At 39.9% G+C, this 27,663-nt stretch overlaps 1 protein-coding gene across 2 annotated transcripts in view; it reads right to left on the reverse strand.

Moving 5' to 3' along the window:
• HSDL2 (hydroxysteroid dehydrogenase like 2) overlaps nt 1–27,663 on the reverse strand; it is a 60,536-nt gene that overhangs the window by 15,989 nt on the left and 16,884 nt on the right. For both annotated transcript variants that reach the window (XM_044265124.1, XM_044265125.1), the window contains 5 exons: nt 22,160–22,263; nt 21,379–21,477; nt 9,991–10,185; nt 6,687–6,758; nt 734–883 (listed from right to left, as the gene is read on the reverse strand). In XM_044265124.1, the coding sequence (XP_044121059.1) occupies nt 734–883; nt 6,687–6,758; nt 9,991–10,185; nt 21,379–21,477; nt 22,160–22,263 (620 nt within the window). The remainder of the gene's footprint in view (nt 1–733; nt 884–6,686; nt 6,759–9,990; nt 10,186–21,378; nt 21,478–22,159; nt 22,264–27,663) is intronic.

Consider the following 27,663-nt stretch of genomic DNA (forward strand, 5'->3'; position numbering starts at 1 on the left):
CGAGGAGACAAAGGATAAAAGAATTGATAATGTCAAAGTTGCACTCAATGGGACTGAGGTAGCTAGTTCTTGTAACTATCATTAGTATGTGTTAATACCATGTTGAGAAGAAAAACATTGAGAAGTTTAAGAACGCTGACTACAGGGTGCCTGGGTGGCTCAGTGGGTTAAGCCGCTGCCTTCGCTTCAGGTCATGATCTCAGGGTCCTGGGATCGAGTCCCGCATCGGGCTCTCTGCTCTGCAGGGAGCCTGCTTCCTCCTCTCTCTCTCTCTCTGCCTGCCTCTCTGCCTACTTGTAATCTCTCTCTGTCAAATAAATAAATAAAATCTTTAAAAAAAAAAAAAAAGAACGCTGACTACATGCAGACTGACTCGGATAATTTCAAAGATAAAAATGGCCGGGTGCCGTGGCTGATGATACATTACTGTATTAAACCTCATGTCAGGATCCATATGCCCTCCTAACTAGGATTTTCTCTCAACGACATACCACCAAATTTATTTAACACTGGAAGTCTATGTAATGAGATTTTATTTTACATGTGTCCATATGCACTGATCTTAATAAAATACAAATCAGTATTTACTATTCTTTAATGTCTACATTCTAGGGTTAAGGGTTTTAGATATAGGCAACTATCAAGGTGATTGCCACTGGAGGCTGATTTTCTTCCAAGAGAAATATCCTACTTTATTTCACAAAAGCACCACATTCCCAGATATTATCCTTACCTGAGAGTTCGAACAGATAAATTGCTTGAGTGGCTTTAACAACGTCATCACTGAGGAAGTCCTTAACGATTCTAAATGTTTCTGCCACGGCTCCAGAAGGTGGTTTTGGTGGTTGCTGTGACTTCTCTTCTTTCAATTCCGGAAGAGCACCTGTAAAATATTGATATAAATGGTTTGAAAGCCTACACAGTATAAAGCCACACAGAGAATTAATGAATTAGCAGAAAAGACTTGCCACCAATTAGACTTGACAAAAATGATTTTAAATGCATCTGGTGACATCAAAAAGCAGAAGTCAAACTGATGGAATAATATCCAAACACATCAGTCATGATTATAAATGTAAATGGTTTATTCTCTCCAAGTAAAAGGCTGATTCGCTGATTAAGTTAAAAAAAAAAAACCACTACTAAACTATAGTGGCTTTTTTTGTTTTTTTTAAAGATTTTTTATTTATTTATTTGACAGAGAGAAATCACAAGTAGATGGAGAGGCAGGCAGAGAGAGAGGGAAGCAGGCTCCCTGCCGAGCAGAGAGCCCGACGCGGAACTCGATCCCAGGACCCCGAGACCACGACCCGAGCCGAAGGCAGCGGCCCAACCCACCGAGCCACCCAGGCGCCCCTTTTGGTTTGTTTTTAAACAGACCTAAAGACATTTTTAGGAGTAATAATTAATCACTCCTTCATCACCCCCTCTGAGTTCTAAATGAGAAAAGAAGACACTAGAGATCAGAACATCAACGATGTAAATCGATGGGCTGAATTGTTGGGAGACTGTAGCTTGAATCAACAGCCAAGTGAACTTCTAATAACTTTACCTCTGAATTAAACTTAGTTCCTTCATCCCTGGATTGAACCTACTTCCTCCCATCAGGATTATGCGAAGGACAAGGCAGTTGGGGTTATTGTCCCTGGGTTTAGGCAGTAAAGGGGTGCACTGTCTGTAATGAATTTAAAAATAATGACAAACTGACTACAAGTTTTTTTTTTTTAAAGTGTGTATCTTCTTTGCTCCATTGGGTCTTGAGGATTTCATCTTTAATATCTGTTTGGATTTTGACGTGTAAGAAGAGGAGGATTTTGTCGTCGTTTTTGTCTCTGGAATCATCATAGTGAAGGTAATTTATAGCCAGCAAATTCGGGATACTTTTATATTGCTTCTGTTGTACGATGGAGGATCTTTATGTTGTCCATTAGATTTCATTTAATAATCTTTGGTGAGTTATACTGGTCAATATGGCTGAGTATGATTTGAGTTGGGAAACAGATGGAGAGTTCAATTTTAGCCTAGAGCACAGGCTGACCTTGGAGTTAATTTAATTAATGAGTTGTTTTCACTTGTTTCTGGGGGCAACTGCCAAACTACTCACAAGTGATTACTGGAAAATGAATAAAGGAACAGAAGTTGGTATTTTGAGGGACAGCTTCATGCTATTGGAATTGTCCTATGGACTGCAGATCCCCTGGCTCATTATATACTGAATGGTTATGACCATTGGGTTAAGTTGATACAAGTTTAAAAATACGTAACTTCCACTCCCCTGGTCTTCTGTTTCTAGACTCCTGCCAGGGCCAGGGGCAGGGAGAGCTTTTTTGAGGCTGATACTCTCGCCGTCCTCTTCATCCAGTGGGAGGAGCCCCAGTCTGATGAAATTGCAAGAGGAACTGGCTTTTTCTGGGTAACGGGTATGAATAATGACCATAAGTATACAGCTCAAAAAGTTATCAGAAGAACTGGGGGATGGGTACAAAGGTAGAGAGGAGTGACAGGTAAAGCTTTTCAGTCATGGAATGAGTAAGTCAGAGGGATAAAAGGTACAACATAGGGGATATAGTCAATGGAACTGTAACAATGCTGTATGGTGACACACGGTAGCTAAACTTGTGGTGAGCTCAGCATAATGTAGAGAGATGTCCAATCACTATGTTGTACACCTGAAACTAATGTAATATGCTGCATCAACTATACTTCAATACATTTTTAAAAAGGTATGAATAAGTGAACATACTATGTCACCAACACCTAGATCAGGGAAGTGGCCCCTAGAAGCCTGTGGTGCCAAGGAGACCACAGCAAAAACTTTAGTAAAGTTTTTTACATAAATTGCATAATCACCTGGAGTATTTAGACATGGTGTGATGACTCTGCCCAAGAGAATAAAACTTCAGGAGACAAAAAAGAAATCAGTAGTGTAGTGGAAAGGTACAATCTATAGACTACAATGAGAAAGAGCATTTCAGTAACCAAAAAAAAAAAAAAAAAAAAAAAAAAAGATACATGGCTAGCAGCCCCGTCACAGATTCTCCTAACTTCACAACTTAAGTATAAACATGTGAACAAGACACTAAACATCACCTAGACTCACAATCTACTGTCAGAACCTAGGAAGAAATGCTCAGTAACTCGAAGGTTGACAGAGTCAGCCTAAGAACACAGGACTGCCTATACTTTGCTTCATGGAAGATCTCTGAGAAAGAATGGTCCTGCTCACCTAAACAAGGAAGACAGGTTTTTACATTTTTAAAACATGGGACCAGCCTCTGGGCTTGTGCCAGCTAGAAGATTAGGATCTGTCCCTCTATTATATAATGCCATCTTTTAAGAATGCCTCCATCTTTCAAATCCAATTTCAAAGACTGTAGTTCCCAAATACTGGAAGAGCAGACAGTAGAGGGAGCTTTGGTAGTGGTTCCTCCTGAAAAGGCAGGCCTCAAAGCATTACTGGTGACAGTGGGGAGAGGAAGAGCCCTGAGAGCGGGGAACGCAGGGGACAGCAGGAAGCAGAAGAAGGTCTTGCGTCAGTCTTGCACACTGGCACTAGCTACAGGCCTAATAGGTACCACAAGAGAAGCTACCGCTTTGAGAAAGGAATTCCACCAGCTGAACAGGGAGTGGAGCCAAAAGCAATCTGTGCGTCTCTGTCACCGGGCTCTACTAGCTCTAGCGATCACTCCTAATATGAAGATGAATTAACAGGGGGAAAAAATAACCTGATGTCTATGAAAAATAATGTACCATAAGGTAAAGGAAAATTATCCTGAAGAAAAAAGAATCTATCTCTAAAAACAATTTACTATTGCTTATTTACTGTTATTTATTACTAATTACTATTATTATTTACTAGGATTATTAATCCCATAAGGATTCCTCCACATGAAAACGCTATGAAACAGGGGCACAGAGTCATATATAACGGGCCAGGATGAAAAGACAACAGAATAAAATGAAAAAGGAAATAGGGAACATGAGAAATAAAAAGTACAACACCAAAATTAAAATAAACATTGTTTTAAGTATGGCCATATGAAAAGATGAAAGTGTCCAAAGTCTTTTTGTAATGTAGGCTCCAAGCCCAGCATAGGGCTTCAATTCACGACCCCAAGGATCAAGAGTCATACATGCGGTCTACCGAATGAGCCAGCCAAGCACCCTGTCAAAAGTCTTAGCAGTAATACAGAGTTCAACCTTGAAAAGGTCTCCCAGAATGCAGAAGGAAAGAACAGTAAGATAGAAATATTAAAAGATGGTGATAACTACAGGGTAAAGTAAAAAGACAGCCAGGCAAAGAATAAGTGTTTCTGGGGAGAATCCAGAACAATTGGAGAAGAGGAAGCAATTAAAATTAAAACTAAAGTAAAACAAAAACAAAAACAAACTGAACCAACTAACAAGACTCTGTGGGCTCCCTGTGTTGTGCACTAGGGTGGCAGGAGGAGGGGAAATCAATGAAGAAATGACAGTACTATTTTTAATATGAGAAAAAAAATGCAAATTAAAAATTATGTGCCTAGTTTATACTTCATAGTTACAAACACATTATATAAAACAAATATACACAGCACAAATAACCAGAAAAGGTACAAATAGGATTAGCAAATAGAAAGGTGAGCTGTTCTCACTTGAGAAATGAGGGATTTCACACGGATCTCAGAGAGAAAGTGTGAAGTCAACATATAGCAGATGTGCATATGGACTAAATAATCACCTGAAAGAAATGTTAGGTCCCAGGCCAGGTATACTGGACCATTACCTATATAAATACATTAATATATCTACAGGAAATATTGAATAGAATTGCATGAGTGAGGAAGAGGGAAAAGAGAGCCACAGCAGCAAATGCTCTCTCCAGCATATGGGAAAGAGAAGCTTTAGCAGAAGGAATGGGAGTACTGTGACCTCAAGGAGGAGAGCATCCCTCCTGTGGAGATGGGTGTATGGACTGTAGTCAATGCACTTGACATACTCTGATCCCACAGGCAAAATCACTCCCACTGAAATCCGATGCTAATAAACATCTATCTTACATTTTACTTATCTAACCTCTCTTGTTCTGATTCCAGTCATGAAACAACCTTCTGATTATGATTCTGTTCCCTATGTCATTATGACCCAAGGGAGAGAATGGGGTGATCATAGCAACTACACACTTAGTCCATGAGATGGCAATTCCTCATAGCTAATAAATTAGATTACTGAGGGAGGAAATATGCTAATTTAAAAGGACTTTACATATTAAATACTTAGACAAGGAATTTAAATCTACTGGTTAAGGTTACAGGCCTTGCAATCAGAGAACTACGAATTTAAATCCTGGTTCTGCCACCTGCATGATCTCAGATCTAAAATGAAGATAATAATACTTGCCTTGTAGGCTCACGAGTGTTAAATGGGACAATGAATGCAAAGGACTTAACACAGTATTTGAAACACAGTAGTGCCCAATAAATATTTTTTGAAAAACAAAATGGATATACATGATCAATAAGTGGCTTTTGTTAATTTAAATCTGGAATTTCAATGAGCTCATTTCCAATGTCAAAGTGATGAGTAAAAATCAGGATTTTCCTCTTGCCTAACCTGAGGACTAAACTCTTTCAGACTTTGATAAGCTGTATATTTTTCAATTTTTTATGATATAAAAGAAAGCTGCCATTTTTATTAAGTAATTTCTTAAATATCTACAAAAATTTGAACAAAGAAAAAATATAGAAAAGAGTAAGCCAGAAAAAAGGTTGGCGCTAAAAACACTGCAGTGTAAGGTTCTATAAATCTGTACGAAGGTATAGAGGAAATCTGTTCTTAAGTTTTCTAGCAGCCACGTAAAGAATCTGTGATCGCTTAGGAGATTCGCAGTGTCTAGAAGATAAAAATAAAGTAAGGGCCCAGAAGAAACACAATTATTCTTGTTAATAAAGCATGAAAGATTCTTCTCAATGGTATTTGTTAAAGAATGTTTCTTCAGACATCTTTCAGTAAGCTAGTGGCATAACGTCAAACCCAAAGACTAAACTCTGGACCAATTAAAAAAACAAAATAAAGGGACGCCTGGGTGGCTCAGTTGGTTAAGCAGCTGCCTTCGGCTCAGGTCATGATCCCAGTGTCCTGGGATCGAGTCCCACATCAGGCTCCTTGCTCAGCAGGGAGCCTGCTTCTCCCTCTGACTCTGCCTGCCATTCTGTCTGCCTGTGCTCACTCTCTCCCTCTCTCTCTCTCTCTGATAAATAAATAAAATCTTTTAAAAAAAAATAAAGTAAAACCAAAAGCCCCTTTGAAGTTAATTTCTCCCCTGAAGTACTCACACAGCACAAACTCTGAGAATGGTATTAGGTGTACTTTGATGTGACACATTTTTCCTCAAAATGAAATAATACATGAACACGAAATACGTAAAGACAGTGCCAAGGAAAAGAAATAAAACCTTAAAAAGGGTTTGCTTTCTTTTTAGAGTTTTTTAAAAAAATCAAATGAAAAGAATATATTGAGACCTTCTTACTGGGAGAAGGAAAAGACAACCTTCTTTGCTTGAATTAATTAAGCCCACATACTACTTGTCTAGTTTAAATTACAAAATGTTTTAAAAGCATAAGGCAGAAATGTCCAATTTTATATTCTGAAAGAAATACATAGTTAGCATCTTTATTTTCCTACACAAAATATGGTCTACATCTTACCACGTGATTCCACTTTCTTGACAATTGTATCTGGGTGTTCATCTAAGAAGAAATCTGGTAACAATGGATGGCCTGGAAAATTGACCCCGAAAATACTCAGGTTACTATGACAACATCAATACATTAAGATTTTAACACCTGTTTAACGAACATTCTATCTGTTTTTATTGTAGTGGTCATTCTAGTGCAATGGAAAAGATTCCCATGAAAGCTGTCCGACTACTTGACTTTCACAAGGCTAAAATACTTTTCTCATCAAGCTATCCTCTTCTTCTATGGCAAATTTCATCTCTAAGATCCAAACAAAGAGCCACCTGTTTATGTTAAGCTCTCACCTTCTCTCTCAGGAGGTTTTACCCCCTCATCTATCCATGCAAACCTGTCCTACATCCCTCCAAAGTGCTCAGGACTCATTTCTTACCTGGCCTCCTGAGAGAAGGGGATTCCTCATTAAAAAGGACATGTTTCCCATCTCTCTCTCTCCCTCTCAGAAGATTAAAAAAACTGGAGGTCAGGAATGCATTGGTCTTTATTATATCCACTTATCAAAGTACCTATTCATCTTATGTTCTCAGCACTTAACAGGATTTTTTTTTTTTAAGATTTTATTTATTTATTTGACAGAGTGAGATCACAAGCAGGCAGAGAGGTAGGCAGAGAGGCAGGCAGAGAGAGAGAGGAGGAAGCAGGCTCCCTGCTTCCAGCAGAGAGCCTGATGCGGGCCTCGATCCCAGGACCCTGAGATCATGACCTGAGCCGAAGGCAGCGGCTTAACCCACTGAGCCACCCAGGCACCCCGACTTAACAGGATTTTTAATCTTAAATCAAATTCAAGATTTTGTACACAATGACTCTGTGTCTTTAAAACCTAAACTGATAATTACACTGTCCAGGACCCAGAAGATCTGGATCTGGTTCAGGTTCTGCCACTTATTAGCTGACTGCTCTTTCACAAAGACTAATCTCTGTGAGCCTGTTTTTCTACTGTAAATATTAACTACTGACTACTGCAACTGTGTCCTATGCCGGGCACCGTGCCAAGCACATTACACACATTATTGCATTTCGTTCTTACAAAATTCCTATATGGAAGCTATTGTTTCCTTAATTTTACCAGTAAGGAAAATGAAGGGGTGCCTGGGTAGCTCAGTTGGTTAGCAACTGCCTTCAGCTCAGGTCATGATCCTGAAGTCCCGGGGATCAAGTCCTGCATCGGGCTCCCTGCTCGGCAGGGAGTCTGTTTCTCCCTCTGACTTCTCCCCTCTCATGCTCTCTCTTTCATTCTCTCTCTCTCTCTCTCAAATAAATAAATAAAATCTTTGAAAAAAAATAAAGAAAGTGAAGCTCAGAGAAAGTGGGTGACATGCCTGAAGTCACACAGCTCTTGGGCAGCTGGGCTGGAGTCAGAACCTGGCTTGTCTTCTCCCAAACTCCATGCTCTTAATCCCTAAACAACACTGCTTCCCTCACAGGACTGCTGTGTAAGTTAAATAGATCATGTAAATAAAACTGTGCGGGGGATGCCTGAGTGGCTCAGGGGGCTAAGTGTCCCCTTCGGCTCAGGTCATGATCCCAGGGTCCTGCCTGGGACAGAGTCCCACCACCGGGCTCCTTGCTTCTCCCTCTGGCTGCAGCTCTCCCTGCGTGTGCACCCATGCTCTCTCTGGCAAATAAATAAATAAAATCTTAAAAAAAAACCAAACTATTCTGTAAAACTGTAAAGAGCTATTTCATTCAGTTCAAACTGAAGAGACAGGGATGACGCAAATATAAACAAGTGCAAGTGCAACCTATTGAATGTATTTAGAATACACTTCTGCACCAATAAAGAGAACTCCTGCTTATGGCTGTATGGTCTATTGTTTTTCATCATTTTATTTATTTATTTATTTATTTATTTATTTATTTATTTATTTATTTATTTTAAAGATTTTATTTATTTATTTGACAGAGAGAGATCACAAGTAAGCAGAGAAGCAGGCAGAGAGAGAGAGAGAGGGAAGCAGGCTCCCTGCTGAGCAGAGAGCCCGATGCAGGGCTTGATCCCAGGAGCCTGAGATCATGACCTGAGCCGAAGGCAGAGGCTTAACCCACTGAGCCACCCAGGCGCCCCTATACTATTATTTAATATAGATTATGTTTTACACATAAAGTAAGAATGCCTGATCATCACCACCATGACCTTCAACTTTAGAGAGGAAAAATGATTTCTGAACAAGGTGGCCTTCTGAGAACTTCTCGAATCACACTCTTGGCAAAAAGCAGACTGTGCTCACTTGCCTTCACCATCCAGCAGTAAGCTAGCTGCTCTAAGAGACTGCACTTAAGAGAGAAACATTTGTAAAGAGTCCATATTCCTAGAAAGTTTTCACAGAGATGTACTCCTATATCACCTAATCCTTGAATAAAGTCTTTACTCTGATTTTAAGGTCAACTTTATTTTTATTAATTTTTTATAAAGATTTTATTTACTTGACACACAGAGAGAGGACAAGCAATGAGGAGCAGCAGAGGGAGAGGGAGAAGCAGGCTCCCTACAGAGAAAGGACCCCGATTCGGGGTTTTGATCCTAGGACCCTGGGATCATGACCTAAGCTGAAGGCAGACACTTAACCAACTGAGCCACTCAGGCATCCCCAGTGCAGTTTTATATACATGATCTATTTAACCTTCACAGCAGTCCTGTGAGGGAAGCAGTGTTGTCTAGGGATGAAAAGCATGGAGTTTGGGAGAAGAAGAGCCAGGTTCTGATTGTAGCTCAGCTGCTCACGAGCCACTCAGGTGCCCCTTAAGATCAACTTCAAAAACCAACTCTCAGATGCACCTGGGTGGCTCAGTCATTAAGCGTCTGTCTTAGGTCCTGATATCCGGCCCCGCATCGGGATCCCTCCTGCTCCATGGGAAACCCGCTTCTCCCTCTCCCACTCTCCCTACTGTGTTCCCTCTCTCGCTGCATCTCTCTGTCAAATAAATAAACAAAATCTTTTTTAAAACCAAACCAAAAAACAAAACAAAACAAAAAACCAAAACCCAATTTTCATTTTTAGTTTCAAGATCTGGAAATGGCTGATATGCCTTCTGTATCTGTACATCACTTAAAAAGGCCTCAATTCACTTCAATTTTTCCTTTCTCTCTTTCTGAAGCTGTGCTGGTATGGTCTTCCCTCTCATCGGGATAGGTTTTAAAAGAAGATACTAGCTTTATGATTACACAAACATGCCCACAAAACATGAGTGTGTTCTTTGCAGGAAATGTAGAAAAATGCATAACTACTTTTAAAAACTTAAAAACTGGAAGCATTACCTGGTTTAATTGCATAGATGTCAAAATTATTTATTCCTTCTTCTCTTAAGATATTTTCATCAACAAGAAAGTTTCCAGTAAAACTCTTTGGCTTTTTAAAAATTGAATAGGCAGCATCTGCAATGATATCAACTTTCCTACACTGGCTTTCAATACCAGATCCTCCCAGCATGTCCATAGCAGCGGTGTGGATGGCTGCGGAGAGAACACACACATAGACCTGAAAATGAAACAAGACTGTGGAAGGAACAAACAAGGCAGTTGATCTTTTTATTTCACAGGTGATGAGAACAAGAACCTGAGAACTTCAGGGATTTGGCAAATGTTCTGTTGACATAACTGAGTGGAACACACAACCCTTACTCTACACAACACTGCCTCATAAAATAGAAGTCCTTTGTGAGACTCACAGCAAAATTCAAATAGACTTCTGATTTAGAATGCTCAAGAATTTGCATATGATTCTTCAAGGAAAGCCAGAAAGATGTAACAGAAAAAGCACGGAGCAGTAAGGTTAGTGGGATTTTTATGCCAACTATGTTGCTTTTTGGCAAGGCGCTTATTAACCTCTATGGGGCCTCAGTTTGTCTCTAAATATGGACCTCATTCCCTAAATTTATTGTCTTACCCCTCTATTAGAATACAGGGGTAGAGGGAGAGGGAGAAGCAGATTCCCCACTGAGCAAGGAGCCCCAGGACCCCAGGATCATGACCTGAGCCAAAGGCAGACGCTTCACCAACTGAGCCACCCAGGCGTCCCTTGTTTTAGGTGCATGTGATTTTTAAATTCTATGTTTTTTTATGAAGTAATTTGAAACTCTACCATTCATTGTACACTATTAATTATACATTGTCAAAATTGTGAACAGTAACTTATCTCAATTTACTTACATATATTTTAGCTTACATTTCAAACAATGAAAAAGTCAACTTGTTTAAATGTACTTTAGGTTTCAATCTCTAGTAATTTAAAGTTCTCTCCATACCACTGTTAACCATCATTTTAAATCATTACATACTGGAATAATTTACATAATTCAGTCCACAAGATGAAAACTTTATAGCTTTTGAGAGCCAATAACCCCTTTTCATTCATTCAACATATAGTGATTCACTACTTACTCTAAGTCAGGCATGACTATAGGGATTGGGGACAAAAACAGATAAAAGCTCCTACCTTCATGGTGAAGACATTCTTGCATAAAACCGTACTTCAAAGACAGCACAATTAACTTGGGCAATTTCCTGAAAGCACTGAGTCAGAAAATATATCCCTACCTTATAACTATAGTTCCTTTACCACGAAGAAAATTTTTGCTTAACCAATAGTTCAAGAGATCTGGTTTTGCTCTTGATGTGATACCTTATTAATAAAAAATGGCAGCTGGGCACCTGAGTGGCTCAGTTCGTTGAGCAACTGCCTTCAGTTCGGGTCATGATCCTGAATTCCCATGACTGAGTCCCGCACCCAGCTCCCCGCTCAACAGGGGGGTCTGTTTCTCCCTCTGACCTTCCCCCGCTCATGCTGGCTCTCTCTCATTCTCTCTCAAATAAATAAATAGAATCTTATTTTTAAAAAAATAAATAAATAAGGGGCATCTGGGTGGCTCAGTGGGTTAAAGCCTCTGCCTTCGGCTCGGGTCATGATCCCAGGGTCCTGGGATTGAGCCCCGCATCGGGCTCTCTGCTCACCGGGGAGCCTGTTTCCTCCTTCTCTCTCTCTTCTCTTTGCCTGCCTCTCTGCCTATTTGTGATCTCTATCGGTCAAATAAAGAAATAAAACTTGAAAAAAATTAAATTAAATTAAAAAGGGCAGCAATATTTATAATATTTATCAAGTGTGTCCTATGCTGGGCATGCTGCTACATACTCTATATACTCTACATACTCTACATAAGTTATCTGAATGAATTCTATGAGGTAGGTACTGCTATTATTCCATTTTATAGAAGAGAACACTCAATGCACAAAGGGGTTAAATAACTTGTCCAAGGTTACAGGAGCTAGCATTCAAACACAGCTTGACTTCAGAGCCAGGATCTTAATGAAACTAAAGGATCATACTTTGGTAACCAACATTCTTAGAGTTCAGTTATCTCACTCCCATAAACTATAGAATTTTTCTTTTACTTTTTGAGAGAATGCCTGCAAGCAAGAGGTGGGAGGGGGGGCCAAGGGAGAGGGACAGAGAGAATGTGAAGCAAGCTCCATGCCCAGTGCAGAGCCCAACACGGGGCCTGATCTCAGGACCATTAGGACCCAAGCCAGACACTTAACCGATTGAGCCACCCAGGCACCCCAACTACAGAATTTTTCTAAAAATATTTCATTATAGGGATGCCTGGATGGCTCAGTCAGGAAGGCATGCAACTCTTGATCTCCAGGTCATGAGTTTGAGCCCCACGCTGGGTATAGAGATTACTCAAAATAAGCTTTAAAAAAAATTTCAATACAGGGTGCCTGGGTGGCTCAGTGGGTTAAGCCACTGCCTTCGGCTCAGGTCATGATCTCAGGGTCCTGGGATGGAGTCCTGCATTGGGCTCTCTGCTCAGCAGGGAGCCTGCTTCCCTCTCTCTCTCTCTGCCTGCCTCTCCGTCTACTTGTGATTTCTCTCTGTCAAATAAATAAATAAAATCTTTAAAAAAAAAAATTTCAATACAGTGCATCTTAAAACTTATGCATATGCACACACTTTAGTCTCATATAGACTATATGAATGGTAAAAGAATTTTTATTTTTTATTTTTATTTTTTTAAGATTTTAAAATTTATTTTATTTATTTTTTTAAAAAGATTTTATTTATTTATTTGACAGAGAGGGATCACAAGTAGGCAGAGAGGCAGGCAGAGAGAGAGATAGAGAGGAGGAAGCCGGCTCCCCGCTGAGCAGAGAGCCCGATGGGGGACTCGATCCCAGGACCCTGAGATGATGACCTGAGCCGAAGGCAGCGGCTTAACCCACTGAGCCACCCAGGTGCCCGGTAAAAGAATTTTTAGAAACTCCAAATTAAGAATATGTCATGGATGTGTACATGTGCTGTGTGTGTTCCTATGTATAGACACATACATACAACCTAAGAACAAAGAGCGATTTCCCCAAACAACCTAACTTTACTTCATTAATCTTTCTACCGAAGATACAAAGAAGGCAAAGATGCTCAAAAGCAGGAACTAAGTCAGAGTTATTTTCAACAAAGGTTTTGTAATGTCATAGGCTACCCTAATAGGGTATAAAACTGACAACAAAAGAAGCAGGTTCACAATAGGATACATCAAATGAAAACTTCCTGATGATTTCTGAAGAAGAAAAAAAGCAAAAATTTTAACGAAACCTGATTTGCCTTGGATCACAAGAATCCTAAAGGTGACCCTAAAAGTTAAGCATTCATAAGGAAAAAATGGACAATTATCTAATAGCCTCCAACTGATTCTCCTGATTGCAGGCTGCACAAAACACATAGTAAGAAGAGCCTTAAAATCAACCCAAGAGGGGTGGCTCAGTTGGTTAAGCATCTGCCTTCAGCTCAGGTCATGATCTCAGAATCCTGGGATGGAGCCCCCTATGCCAGGCTCCCTGCTCAGTGGGTAGTCTGTTTCTCCCTCCTTCCTCTGCCCCCTCCCCATGCTCTCTCTCTCTCCTCAAATAAGTAAAATCTTAAAAACAAAAACAAAAACACAGATGTCCTTTCACATAAACATATAGAGTACATATCAGACTTAAAACATCAGCATTGCCTTTGACTCCTTTTCTGGAAAGAAAGCCTGTCTCACCTCCTTAGCACCTGTCAGGTGGGAGATTACTTCTGGTTCCAGCAAGCATAAAGAGCTGCTCTATACAGTCTAGGATGAAAAAACATGTTTTTTAAAATAGAAGCCTCATAAACAGCCAGGAGCCTGGGCACACTCTGAAATCCATTTTGCCTTAGTCATGAATAATGCAGTATCCAAGCGAGTGCTCCTGTCTCTCTCCATGATCTCACAAGTCATCCTACATTCAGATGCCAAATTAAACTTCTTAAACCTCATCAGCAACCCTATCACTCCACTGTTCCTATTTTCCCTCTGCTCTCCTGCTTCTAAAATTCTGAAGGGGCTCTGTACTGAATACCAGTTAAAATTCAAGCTCCTAAACTTGGCAGTCAAGATCTAGGGCTTAGTCATCCCCACAACAACTTCACACGTACCCAACATTCCACCCAATTCTTCAAGTTCAGTGGGAAATAAAAAGCCCATAATTTATCATATAAACACCATTATCAAATTCCTTGAGAGTTCCACCAAACACACGGTATTTTTTCCTATACCATAGTCTTTGTTGTTCCCTCTGCCAGGAATGCCTTGTCCAATTCTTCTTCTTGCTAATTCCAAAATCCCCTTGAGATCCTACTGGAATTGTTAATTTTTATTAGAAAGCCTCCTTTCCTGACCTCTAACCAGAACTACACAGTCCTCCTGATCTCTTTCAAAAGTATCCTGTACATAATTCATCATGTCATGTATAACAAGGAACAGGACTGTTAAATTCAGTTTACTGTGCCATCAAGTCTAGGCTCCAAATAATACCAATGGTTCCAAGATGTCTAGTAAAACTTCTAAAATGAACATCTCAAAGCTACAGCAAAGATGATGGAAGTGAACTGACTTCTCTCGTCAATTCTGGTGGTGTCCTCCCCCTTCATGGTCATGCAATGTTCTGTTCAGAATGTCTATTCTGGAGCTAGGCAGAAGGTAATCATACTGTGCATTCATTAATTCATCAAATATTTACTGAATGTCTACAAGGACTACAATAAAATTAACAAAGCAGATACTATCTCTACTTTTAAGAAACTTTCATTCCAACAAGACATTAATCAAGTTGTAAAATCAATAGTTCAATTACAAATGTTGTAAGTAACATGAAGGAGATGTAGAGACTACTAAATCCAGGGTCCCCATTTTATAAGAACTACCAGCAACATGTGACACAATGAAATCACTCCCCTTCTTCCTTGAAACATGTTCTTCAAGTGGCTTTCAGGATATCATACTCCAATTTTCTTCCTACCTTACTCTGCTATAGATTTCTGCTATTTCTTCTTCTTCCCAATCTCTGAATGTCGTAATGGCCAATGGTCCTTTCTCTTCCTATATACCATTTACGTGTTAATAACCCACAAATTTCTATCTCCAGCCTGGACCTCCCTCCTGACACCCACACTTGCAAATACAACTGTCTACTGACCATATCTACTTGGATGCACAAACACAATGCCCCCAAATGAATTCCTAACCCTGCTCCCTAGCCTGCCCCCTCTGCAGCTTTCCGTATTTATTGGTTCCACCTTCAAAATATGGCAATCTGGCCACTCTCCACTGCTTTTACTGCTATCACTCCGGACACAGCTACCAAGATGTACTGTCTGGGTAACTGCAACAGTCTCCAACCTCCTCAATTTCCTGTTTCTCCCTTTGACCCTCAAGATTTTATACCGGCCCCTTCCTCCCCAACCCAGTGGGGACCAAGGTCCAGTGCGGAGAGTCTCTCCTCCTGGGGGAAATGGGCGTGGCCAGAGAGAGAGTCCGCCCCCTCACCCACACGTTCCTAGGGAACCTGGTGCTCAACAGTTCCTAGACTACCTGATTTCTGGGATCAGGGAGTTTCAAACATAGCAGAGCAACTCCCCGCTGGGGTCTACTGAAAGTCAGACCCCGACAAAAGGGTTTTAAAAAAAAAAACAAAAAAACCCCACAAATCTTTTTTTAAGATTTCATTTATTTATTTGACAGAGAGAGAGAGATCGTAAGTAGGCAGGGGGGCAGGCAGAGAGAAAGGGGGAAGCAGGCTCCTTGCTGAACAGAGAGCCCAATGCGGGGCTCAATCCTAGGACCCTGAGATCATGACCTGAGCCGAAGGCAGAGGCTTTAATCCACTGAGCCACCCAGGCACCCCAAATCTTTTTTTTTTAAGTAGGCTCGACATCTAAGATGGGTCTTGAACTCAAAGCACCTGAAATTAAATTAAGAGAGTCTTGTGCTCTACTGAGTCAGTCAGGGACCCGTCCTCGACGCGTTCCCACCCCCCCTCCACCAATAATCTATTCTTAAGAGCATCCAGGCAAATCCTTTAAATAAAGTACCATCATGTCCCTCCACTGCTGAAAACCTTGTCAAAGGGGTGCCTGGATGACTCCGTTGGTTAGGTACTCAATTCTTTATTTCTTTTAAGATTTTTTAATTTATTTGACAGACAGAGACATAGTGAGAGAGGGAACACAAGCAGGGGGAATGGGAGAGGGAAAAGCAGGCTTCCCACTGAGCAGGGAGCCAGATGCAGGGATCCATCCCAGTGACCCCAGCGGAAGGCAGATGCTTAACAACTGAGCCTCCCAGGTGCACCTAAGTATCCAATTCTTAATTTTGGCTCAGGTATTGATCTCAGGATTGTGAGATCCAGCCCCATATCAGCTCCGTGCTGTGTGTGGAATTTTCTTGAGAGTCTCTCTTCCCTCTACTTCTGCCCCTACCCGCTCCTGCATAGGTGTGCACACTTTCTAAATAAATAAAATATTTAAAACAAAATGAAAACAAAACCCTGCAAAAGCTCCCCATTTCATTCTGAATAAAAACCCAAGTTTTGGCAAGAACCTACAACATCTGCTCCCCATTTCCTTATGGGCATCATCTCATTTCCTACTCTTCATTTCCTACTCCTACATTGGTCTTCTCCCTGCTCTTTGAGCATGCCAAGCATACTCACCTCTTTCCCTTGGCCATTTCCTCAGCCTTCAATGCTTCCCTCAGATTCCCTATAACTAACACATCACCAAGGGTAACTCCAGCACCCCCTTCAAGTCTATGCTCAAAAGTCATCTTCTCGGGGGCACCTGGGTGGCTTGGTGGGTTCAAGTCTCTGCCTTCGGCTTGGGTCATGATCCCAGGGTCCTGGGTTCGAGCCCCGAATCGCGCTCTCTGCTCTGCAGGGAGCCTGCTTCCTCCTCTGTCTCTGTCTGCCTCTCTGCCTACGTGTGATGTCTCTCTGTCAAATAAAATAAATCTTAAAAAAAAATTCATCTTCTCAAAAAGGCCAAACCTTTCTACTCTATTTAAAATCGCAATCTAGGGGCGCCTGGGTGGCTCAGTGGGTTAAGCCGCTGCCTTCGGCTCAGGTCATCATCTCAGGGTCCTGGGATCAAGTCCCGCATCGGGCTCTCTGCTCAGCAGGGAGACTGCTTCCCTCTCTCTCTCTCTCGGCCTGCCTCTCCATCTACTTGTAATTTCTCTCTGTCAAATAAATAAATAAAACCTTAAAAAAATAAAATAAAATAAAATAAAATCGCAATCTAGGGGCACCTGGGAGGCTCAGTGGGTTAACGCCTCTCTGCCTTTGGCTCGGGTCGTGATCCCGAGGTCCTGGGATAGAGCCCCGCATGGGGCTCTCTGCTCATCAGGGAGCCTGCTTCCCCTTCCTCTCTCTCTGCCTGCCTCTCTGCCTATCTGTGATCTCTGTCTGCCAAATAAATAAATAAAATCTTTTAAAAAATTAAAAAATAATAAAAAATAATAATAAAAACAAAATTGCAATCTAGGGGTGACTGGGTGGCTCAGTTGGTTAAGCAAAGACTCCGGATTTCAGCTCAGGTCATGATATCAGGGTCATGAGATCAGGTTCCATGCTCAGCAGGGAGTCTGCTTAAGATTCTCTCTCTCCAGTGTTCCTGGATGGCTCAGTCCATTCAGGGAATACCTTCAGCTCAGGACATCATTCCAGGGTTCTGGGATCCAGCCCCACATCAGGCTCTCTGCTCAGCAGGGAGCCTGACTCTCCTTCTCCCTCTACCTGTCCCCTCCCTCTCTCTGTCAAGCAATCAATCTTTAAAAATAAAAAAAGATTCTCTCTCTCCCTCTCCCTCTGCTCCTCCCTGCTGCTTGCTGTGTTCTCTCAAATAAATCTTAAAAAACAAAATTATAATCCACCCTTCCAGTACCAGAGACTCCCAATCCCCCTTACTTTGTTCTCTTTTTTACTATAGCATTATCACCTTCTAGAGACTTTACTACTCCTTATGTTAACTGTCTATTGTATCTCTCCCAATTAAACTGTAAGTTCCAAAAGGACAGAGCTTCTTGTCTGTTTTGTTCTGATATATCTTAAACTACTAGAGCACAGCTTGGCACATAATAGGTATTCAATAATTATCTATATTATGAATAAAATCTATAATTCTTAGAGTCAGACTAGGCTTTTTCTAAATTTGTTACCCAAGGAACCAAAGATTTAAAGGTTAGGGGAACAGAGGTGAGGGAAGGAAAAAATGCAGATGATGATAACCACTCTAAAGAGTAAACTCGAGGGGCGCCTGGGTGGCTCAGTGGGTGAAAGCCTCTGCCTTCAGCTCAGGGCATGATCCCAGGGTCCTGGGATTGAGCCCTGCCTAGGGCTCTCTGCTCAGCAGGCAGCTTGGTTGCCCACCCCTCTCTGCCTGCCTCTTTGCCTCCTACTTGTGATCTCTATCCAATAAATAAATAAAATATTTTAATAAATAAATAAAGAGTAAACTCGAAGGGTAAGATCTGCATCCCCTTCACCTTAGTACCCTTAATCCCCTGTACACAGGTTAGACACATAATAAATTACCTGTGTATGCACAATGAATTGTGCAGTACAAAGAACTGTGCCTGGCATATAGAAATGTTTGGAAGATGAATGAATAGAAAATGACAAGTGACATAATAGAGGTACAAAAAAGGGAAAATACTATGTTAGGACTTCGTTATCTGGAAGAGCTCCCTTTCAGACTAACTTCCTTTCACTATCTACCAACAGCATCAACGACTGAAGTGGGAGAGGAGGAGGTTGACGGAGGAGCTTGAGAACGGATGAGGAAAGAAAGCTGAGGAAGAGAAGACACAGTCAACTGTGAGCGTTTAAAGTTTTTAACTGTGATCCATAATCAGTAACACTTTTTATTGACATGACTAAGAATACATAATACCTACCTATACACACACTCACAAATACAAATCTATTCCTTTATATATGAAACAATATTGACAATCTGCAATGCCCCCTAATATTTTCTACCTTATTCCACTAGAAATAAAACAACAAAATTCTGACTGCTACCTTCTAACTCAATTTCACAGTCCACAAAATTGGTTTCATGACTCACCGACGAATCTTGACAAGCCGTTTGACAAGCACTACAGAAGCACTTTTTGACTTTCACCTTTGGCCCCGCTGCAAAGAATATCATTCTCTAGAAAATCTTAAAGGAACTGTGTCTGCTACAGAGACATAAGGGGAAATGAAGAAGCAGTAAAACACGGTTCAGATCCCACAGTGGGCGGGGGAAGAAAGGAATCTCGGTCAAATAGCATTTGAAAGGAATTTTAAAAAACTGATCCTTGGAGCCCTTAGAAAAAAAATAGTAACTACAAAGGTGGCTGCAACAGCTAAATTCTCCTGAAAGTTACATTAACAATATGCCCCCATGTTCCATACATTCTCACCCACAGCCTCCCAGTTCCCCCCCCTCCCCTGGCATCAATACCTTGAGTCCTTGGCCCTTTCACTTCTGCTGGGAGTGGTAAAATCCCTTCACCCAGCAGACACCAGAGGCAAACAAAGATAAGATAACCCTCACATGTTCCCAGGTTAGAACTCTGGGTTAGTTGTTGTCTGTAGCAATTCAGTTCAAGAGTACTCCAGAGCTATAATACTTTGCAAAAATGCTGGATTAAATGTGTTTTCATGACCAACTCTTACCAGCCTCATCATCCAATAGCTGAAAAGGCTAAAGAAGTATCCACAGTGCCCTGCACAATGTCTCCACATAATAACTGTCCAACAGGTATTTGTTGAGCAATAAAGGAATAAACAAAATAATTCCAGAAAGAACAATAGAAATAAACAATATAAAGGTCCTTTAGACAATAAAGAAACATGTTAAAAGACTCGATGGGGAGAAACAGGAAAATCCAGAATGTTGGAAACTCTATAAATGACCTGGTTTTTCAAGAAATCAGCGGCAAGGAAAAAAAAAAATTAAAAGTGTTAACGACTATAAGTGAAAAACGTATCACACAAATATAATGTGTGAAACTTTTTTATATCCTGATTTGAATAAACCAACTGCGGAGAAAGTATTTGAGACACATGGATAGAGCTGGAGAGTATAATGCTAAGCAAAATAAAGTCGGAGAAAGACAAACAGCATATGATCTCACTCATATGTGGAATTTAAGAAACAAAACAAATGAACAGAAGAAAAAAAAAGAGACAAACCAAGAAACAGACTCTTATTTGACAGAGAATGAGAGTGAGAACACAAGCAGGAGGAGTGGCAGAGGGACAGGGAGAGGGGGAGGCAGAAGCAGACTCCCTGCTGATTTCCATCCCAGGACCCAGATATCACGACCCAAGACAAAGGCAGATGCTTAACAGACTGAGCCAACCAGGCACCCAAGAAGCAGACTCTTAAATATAGAGAAGAAATTAACAGTTACTAAAGGGGAAGTGGTTGGAGGCATAGGTGAAAGGCATTAAGTGTACACTTATCCTGATGAGCACTGAGTACCGCAGAGAATTGTTTAGTCACTGTATTGTACACTTGAAATTAACATAGCAATGAATGTTAACTATACTGGAATTAAAACAAAAAATAAAAAAGGCAGGTAGTTGTTTATAACTTTAAAATCCAGAAGCACTTCTATACCCTAGCACCAAAGAGAAAATATAATTTTTTTTAATCTTTTTTTTTAAAGATTTTGTTTGTTTATTTGACAGACAGAGATCACAAGTAGGCAGAGAGGCAGGCAGGCAGAAAGAGAGAGGGAAGCAGGCTCCCTGCTGAGCAGAGAGCCCCATGCGGGACTCGATCCCAGGACCCTGAGATGATGACCTGAGCCGAAGGCAGCGGCTTAACCCACTGAGCCACCCAGGTGCCCGAAAATATAATTTTTTTAAAAACTACCATCTAGTACTGTGGCTGCCCCAACATGAGACTTATTAGAATACTTTCCTTTCCCCAATCTTCCCATGCTTGTATAAGCCCTTCAGAATTCAATTACTTCCATATTTCGCCCTTCCCCAACCTCTAAGTTTTAAAAAGAGAGTTCAGGAGTGCCTGGGTAGTACAGCTGGTTGAGTGTATGATTCTTGATTTGGGATCAGGTCATGATCTCAGGGTCATGAGATCAAGCCCCAGTTCTCTCTCTCTCCCTCTCCCTCTGCCCCGCAATCGCCCCTACCCCACACTCATGCCTCTAGCGTGCTAACTCTCCCTTTCTCTCAAAAAAGAAAAAAGAAAAAAAAGTTTGTTTCCCACCTCAACCTACCTACCCAAGATGTATCTCAAAGTGTCAAGGGCAATGAGACTCCGATCTGGATTTTTTTTTTAATACATACCTGTTTTTGGCCATAATGCATTCACTGCAATTTCACCCTTAAATTCTTCTGCCATTCCAAGCACACACATAGACATACCATACTTAGCAATGGTATAAGCTGAAAGAAACCACAAAGAAAAGCGCTTAATTAAGAAACAACTCTGGGAGTATAAATAACCACTTTCTATGGCTACACTGCTAGTAAAACAAGAACAAAAAGTTGCAGATTTGTTTAACCTAGTCAATTAAAACAGAACTTCTTTCAGCTTTGCCCTGTGGCTTTCTAATTACCTGTCTAAATTTTAGTGAATTATATGTACAAAGAAGTATCTGATGTAACTATTTTAAAAGAGGCAGCTCTACATAAATCTTGTAATTTAATGCATACTCACCTCAAATTATTTGTTTGCTGTGAAAGGAAAAGTACTTCATAGTTTCAAACCAACTTTATTGAAGAATAAGTTATATATGATAAAACACACCCACTGAGATGTGAGGGAGCTTTCTGGAATGATGGAAATCTGTATCTGGATTTGGGTATTGGTTATACAGGTGTATACATTTGTCAAAACTCTTTAAACGGAACCATTGAGATCTCTGCATTTTATTGAATGTAAATTATACTTCAGTGGTTTAAATTACAGGTAAAAGTTTAAGAATCTAGTTTTGAAAGTACTACTGATTCTACATAGAAAAGTTAATGTTGAATGCTACGTAAAATTTGTGATTACATCATAGAAACACTGATTTAATGCAAAACAAATTAACCAAACAAACCAGCCCCTCAACCTACCACCTACCACAGTGCTGTTTGAACCACATGGGATTTAGGTTCAGCGGGGGACTGAGATTGAGGATATGAGCAATTTTACTCTTTTTCAAGTAAGGAATACAAGCTTTAGATCTGAAAGCAAAAGAAAACACATCAAGTTAATAGATTTCTAACAACCTCCCCACTTCTCCAAATTATTATATTTATTTTTAAAGATTTCATTTATTTGAGAGAACATGACAAGAGCAGAGGGGCAGAGGGAGAGGGAGAGAAAGAATTTCAAGCAGACTCCCCGCTGAGCACAGAGCCTGATGCAGGCACTCAGTCTCCCAAGCCTGAGATCAAGACCTGAGCCAAAATCGAGAGTTGGATGCTTAACCAACTGAGCCACCCAGGCATCCCTAAGATTGTATTTTAAAGTACTTCTACAAAGCAACTAAACCTGGTCAGCAATCTGTAGGCTACTTTTGTTTGTTTGCGTTTACTTTCCTAAAATGAAGGTAGGAAAAGCAGTAATTTTCACTTTTTTGAAACTTTACTTAATAGCCTAAAAAATTATCTGCTTGGTGAAAATAATAAAATCCTTGGCACATTAGCCTTAACTCCAACTGAAGCTGTCCTCAACTACATCCTTCCAATTCTCCTCCCACCAACACACACACACACACACACACACACACGCGCGCGCGCGTGCGACGCGTGCATGGTTTTCACCAAGTTCATGTCCTTGCCAGCCAGCACGGGCAGTACTATGGTAAAGAACATGGTGCTCGGGTCAGACAGAGTGGGGTTCAAATCTTTCTTCTTCCCCTTCATCAAATGATGTCAGGCAAAATATATTCTAATTCTCAGTTTTACCATTTGTTTAAGTGTTGGTAATACCTGCTACCATCTAGGACTGACCAAGGGATTAAAATGAGATGATAAATATTAAATACTTAGAACAGTACATATGTTAAACATGAAATAAACAACTGCTATTATTCGTATAATGTATACTGATTTATTTCACCTTAGAAGGTGTGGTATTCCTTCTAAGCTGGAACTGTAATTTAGTAACACAACTCCCAATACATTCCCAAATTTAGTTTGCACCAATATGCAATTCAGTATACTTTCAAGATGAATATTTAGTTTTTATATTTTTAAAAAAACTATTCAAAATGGTAGGTAATTTATTTTTTTTAAACTTAGGTTCAACATTTTTAATTTATTAATGATTAAGCTACACTGTTACTAAGCTGTAACATTGTGTAGCTTGAAATTATATAGCTTTTAGTTTTATTTCACATTCAGTAATTTCTGACTTTGAAATAGTTGATTCTTGTTTGTTTGGTTTTTTTATTAACTAATGTACAACATACTTATTACCATTTGCAATGTCTTTTCAGGTCTAGAAACCAAATACAATCAATATCACTAAAAGGCTTTATACATATTGTTTTTCCTTTCCAAAAGTGCTTCACTTTCATGAGAGTGAGCTGGGGAGGGGAAAACACTATTACAGCTGATATTCATTAAACCAATGAAGCTAAAATCTTCACAGGAAAAACCAAATCTATTCCAGGCAATAAGACCATGACTACATTTTACATCCAAGGAAAGAGCTAATTTCAATTACATTATAAACATGAGCTTCTCCTTTGATCTTTTAGACAAAACCTTTCCATCTGCACTTTGCCTGACTGGACCTTAGCATTACTAATACTAAATCAGTTGCATTTTTATGAGCAACATGCTCAATCTTATGTATTAAAGACAATTAGCACCACACTTAGATACTAATAACTTCAGCTTAATAAAATAGTTAAGCTTACTGAAAACTTACTGCATGCTAGGCACTGCACTTATTACCCTTCCATGAATTATTTTACTTAATTAGGCTCACAAGCTCAATAGGCATTTAAGTAAACGAATAAAGTGAGCTGGGTGTAGGGGGAAAAAATTAACGGTTCAGAAATGCACCTGAACTTTATTATTCAATTTCTATAAGCATTTAACATGATACAAACACCTATAACACTGGAGATTATATATTTAAAACTTAAAAATGCAAATTAAGGGTTTGCCTTCTATCTCATCTCTGCCACAGGGCTCTGGATGCCAGGGATCAGGAAAGAGCTCTAGATCCTCCCTGAAACCTCCAAACAGGTCAGCTCTTTGGTCCTTGCCCCCACTCTCTCCTAGGCTTGCCTGAGAAAATAATCTACGCTTACCTTCCATGAATAAATGAGTGTCACTAAATAAAAAACAAAATAAAAATTAAAATGGAAATGTTTCATTATCAATTTTCGCTTTCATAACGTGTAACTTTCACAGAGGGCCAAAAACCTGACACCTTGTCCTTGATCCAAAGAGCAACATCAGATCTTTTCATTTGGCATTGCAAAACGCCTTTAACTGGGAAAAATATTTAGTATGATTTAAAAAATAGCTGTTCCAGGGGCACCTAGTAGGCTCGGTCAGTAGAGCATGCGACTCTTGATCTCAGGGTCGTGAGATGAAGTCCCACATTCAGCACGGGACCTACTTTTAAAAATAAAATAAATAAAACAAGATAAAGTAACAGCTGTCCCTAAATGCAGGAACTTTTAACAATGAATAGAATCTTTGCTTTAAAAAAGGCTTCTTATTTTAGAGTATCTCTTCCTGAGACATTTGTAGATCTGCTATTCCAATGTACTCATATTTAGTTTTGAGTACATTAGTGCCCTATGGCTCATATGTTCCATCAGTAGTTCTCCAACTATACACGTAGTATTCATTGAGAAATGTACCTGAACAAAGTTAATTCATTTTCTTGGTTTGAAAATCAGGGGTTTTTTTGCTTTGTTTTGAACTGAACCTTCAAATCTGTAACTGCAGGAATGCAGTTTAAGCCATTTTTGGAAAATGATCCTGGTATAGGAAAGGGGCCAGGTTGTCCTTGCCAAATGGGTTTTCCAAAGACGTCATTTCACAAGGAATGAGCAATGAGAATCAGACATTTGTGTTTAGTTAGTCATAATGTTGACTGATAAAGCTAAGTCTTTGATCCAATCTTTGTATGGAAATTGAGTTGAGAATTCTCTCAGGGATGGCAAAAAACAGCTGATTTCTTATAAATTAAAACCAAAATCTTGGGGCACCTGGATGGGTTACTCGCTTAAGTGTCTGCCTTCAGCTCAGGCCCCACTTCAGGCTCCCTGATCAGTGGGGAGTCCGTCCGCTTCTCCCTCTCCCCCTGCTCATGCTCTCTCTCTCCATCGCTCTCTCATACACACACACTCACTCTCTCAAATAAATAAAATCTTTGAAAAAAACAAACAAACAAAATCTCTTCAACAATACAACACAGCCACATAATCTTGTTACATACCAGAGGATCACGTTTCTAGTCCACATTAGTAAAGCAGTTAACTGTGGTTCAAACCATGGAAGTGTGTTTAGTTCTTAAATTTGTAATACAGTCCATTTTTAACTTTTTAAAGCAAGAGCAATTCCCAATGAACAACACGATGACCAAAATTATTTTCTGCATCTCCGTGAACCATTTCTACATTAGTGTTTAAAGTTTAAAGCTAACACTGACCATTCATGACAGCTTAAAGTTAACACTGAGCATTGCAACAGCACTGTCTACAATTATGGTTACTACAATTTTGACAAATCTATATTAAACTTCCTAAGATGTCTCTCAGTGCTTAACAAGTCACTTCCATGCTCGTGTCATGGGACCAGTCTAAAAGTTTTTTTTTTTTAATCATGTCAAAATTCTCCTGATACCTTAGGTAAATAAAACTTGGTCAGTAGAATGTTTATATCCGTGGCTTCATCATCTACAATCAAAACCGTCACGAATGATTTAATTTCTCACAAATCATGTCCTTTTAAGCCTTAATTCAACATGCTGAGCAACAGTATTCCTGCTTAGGTTTCTATTTTTAAATGCTTGTTTAAATGAATGTTTGTATTTAATCAAAATTCTTTCACAAAGTTACCATCTGTAAAAGGTTTTGAGGCCCAGATAATTTCTTCATGTAACACACAACTGCATCACAGAGCAGCGCGGCTGGTTTTATTTGAAAATAAACACAAATCCTATTGAAGTGTTAGTCCTTTTTCTATAGAAGTCTTTCACCACAATCTTTTCTGTATGTTTGCCATAGTTCTTACTATGGTTGGATTCACAGTGATTTCCATTCAATAGAGATAGACTTTACATACTGAATTTATAGAAATATGCCCCACGTCTACAAAGAAGTAAGCTCTCACTCATTTTACTTGAACATATGGCACTGTTGGCGTATGTCTCATCTTCCCACTTCAGACAAGACACATGGGTATGAGAAATATTTTACTTCCCTCTTTAAGAAAAACAGCAGGGCAAGCGCACGAGATAAAAATGGCAACTTTTTAGCCTGTCCTCAGTTTCAGGTATCTAGGAGTCACACTGCAATGTAACAAAAGGCTAAAGCTAATGTCTCTAATGAGCCAGTCCACACTCAGCCACTCTGCTATGTGCCTAACTGATGCCATGTGGGTATGCTGTGGCCCGATTTTCCAATGCTTCACGAAAACCTAGAAATCTGGAATTTTGTGTAAATCTGATCTTTTTCATATGCACAGCTAATAAAGATGCTAATAAAAACAAACTGTTTTACTGTGTCAGGGCCCAGTTTTGCAGACCCAACAAAATGTATCTCTAAGAGAAAGTCCCATATTAACAACAAATTTTACATTTAACCCTCACAACCAATCCTGTGACATACTTCATTGTCCCCATTTCACAAAAGAGGAAAAAGAATCTGCAAGAAGTTAAGTTTCTTGAAAAAAGTCATGAGATCGCACATACTTAAAGGAGTCTAACTCCAAAGCCCAAGGTCTTAATCAGTCCTAACCCATTTTATGTATAACTGTAAGGCAGGTACATGTAAGATACATGCACGGACAAACAAGTTCTATGCTGATCTTTCCTTACGTCCACATGAAAAAATGATAGAACCTGAGAGTCAACAGATAAAAAGTGGACAAACAAGAGTGGATTGTCTGACCAGTTCAGAACAGATCACAACTACATCTGGTTTCAGTCTGTATCCTGTATTCATCCTGATATTCCCCAAGATAGCCTTAACCCTCTGTTATATTAAAATGTGACTCATAGGGGCACCTGGGTGGCTCAGTGGGTTAAGCCTCTGCCTTCAGCTCAGGTCATGATCTCAGTGTCCTGGGATCGAGTCCCACATCGGGCTCTCTGCTTGGCAGGGAGCCTGCTTTCCCCCTCTCTCTCTGCCTGCCAATCTGCCTACTTGTGATCTCTCTCTCTCTGTCAAATAAATAAATAAAATCTTTTTAAAAAATGTGATTCATAGACAATTAAACTAATATAACAATCATGTTAACTATATTGGAATTAAAATTAAAAACTTAATAAAAATAGAAAAAATGTGATTCATAATGAGCTTCCTATGATTTACATAACTATAACCAGTGTTTTTCAGAGAAAGCAAAGACTACTGCTGATTTGAATACTCAGACGAGTTGGCATGCATT

This window comes from Neovison vison, chromosome 9, assembly GCF_020171115.1.
Source record: "Neovison vison isolate M4711 chromosome 9, ASM_NN_V1, whole genome shotgun sequence".
In the NCBI taxonomy this organism is placed as follows: domain Eukaryota; kingdom Metazoa; phylum Chordata; class Mammalia; order Carnivora; family Mustelidae; genus Neogale; species Neogale vison.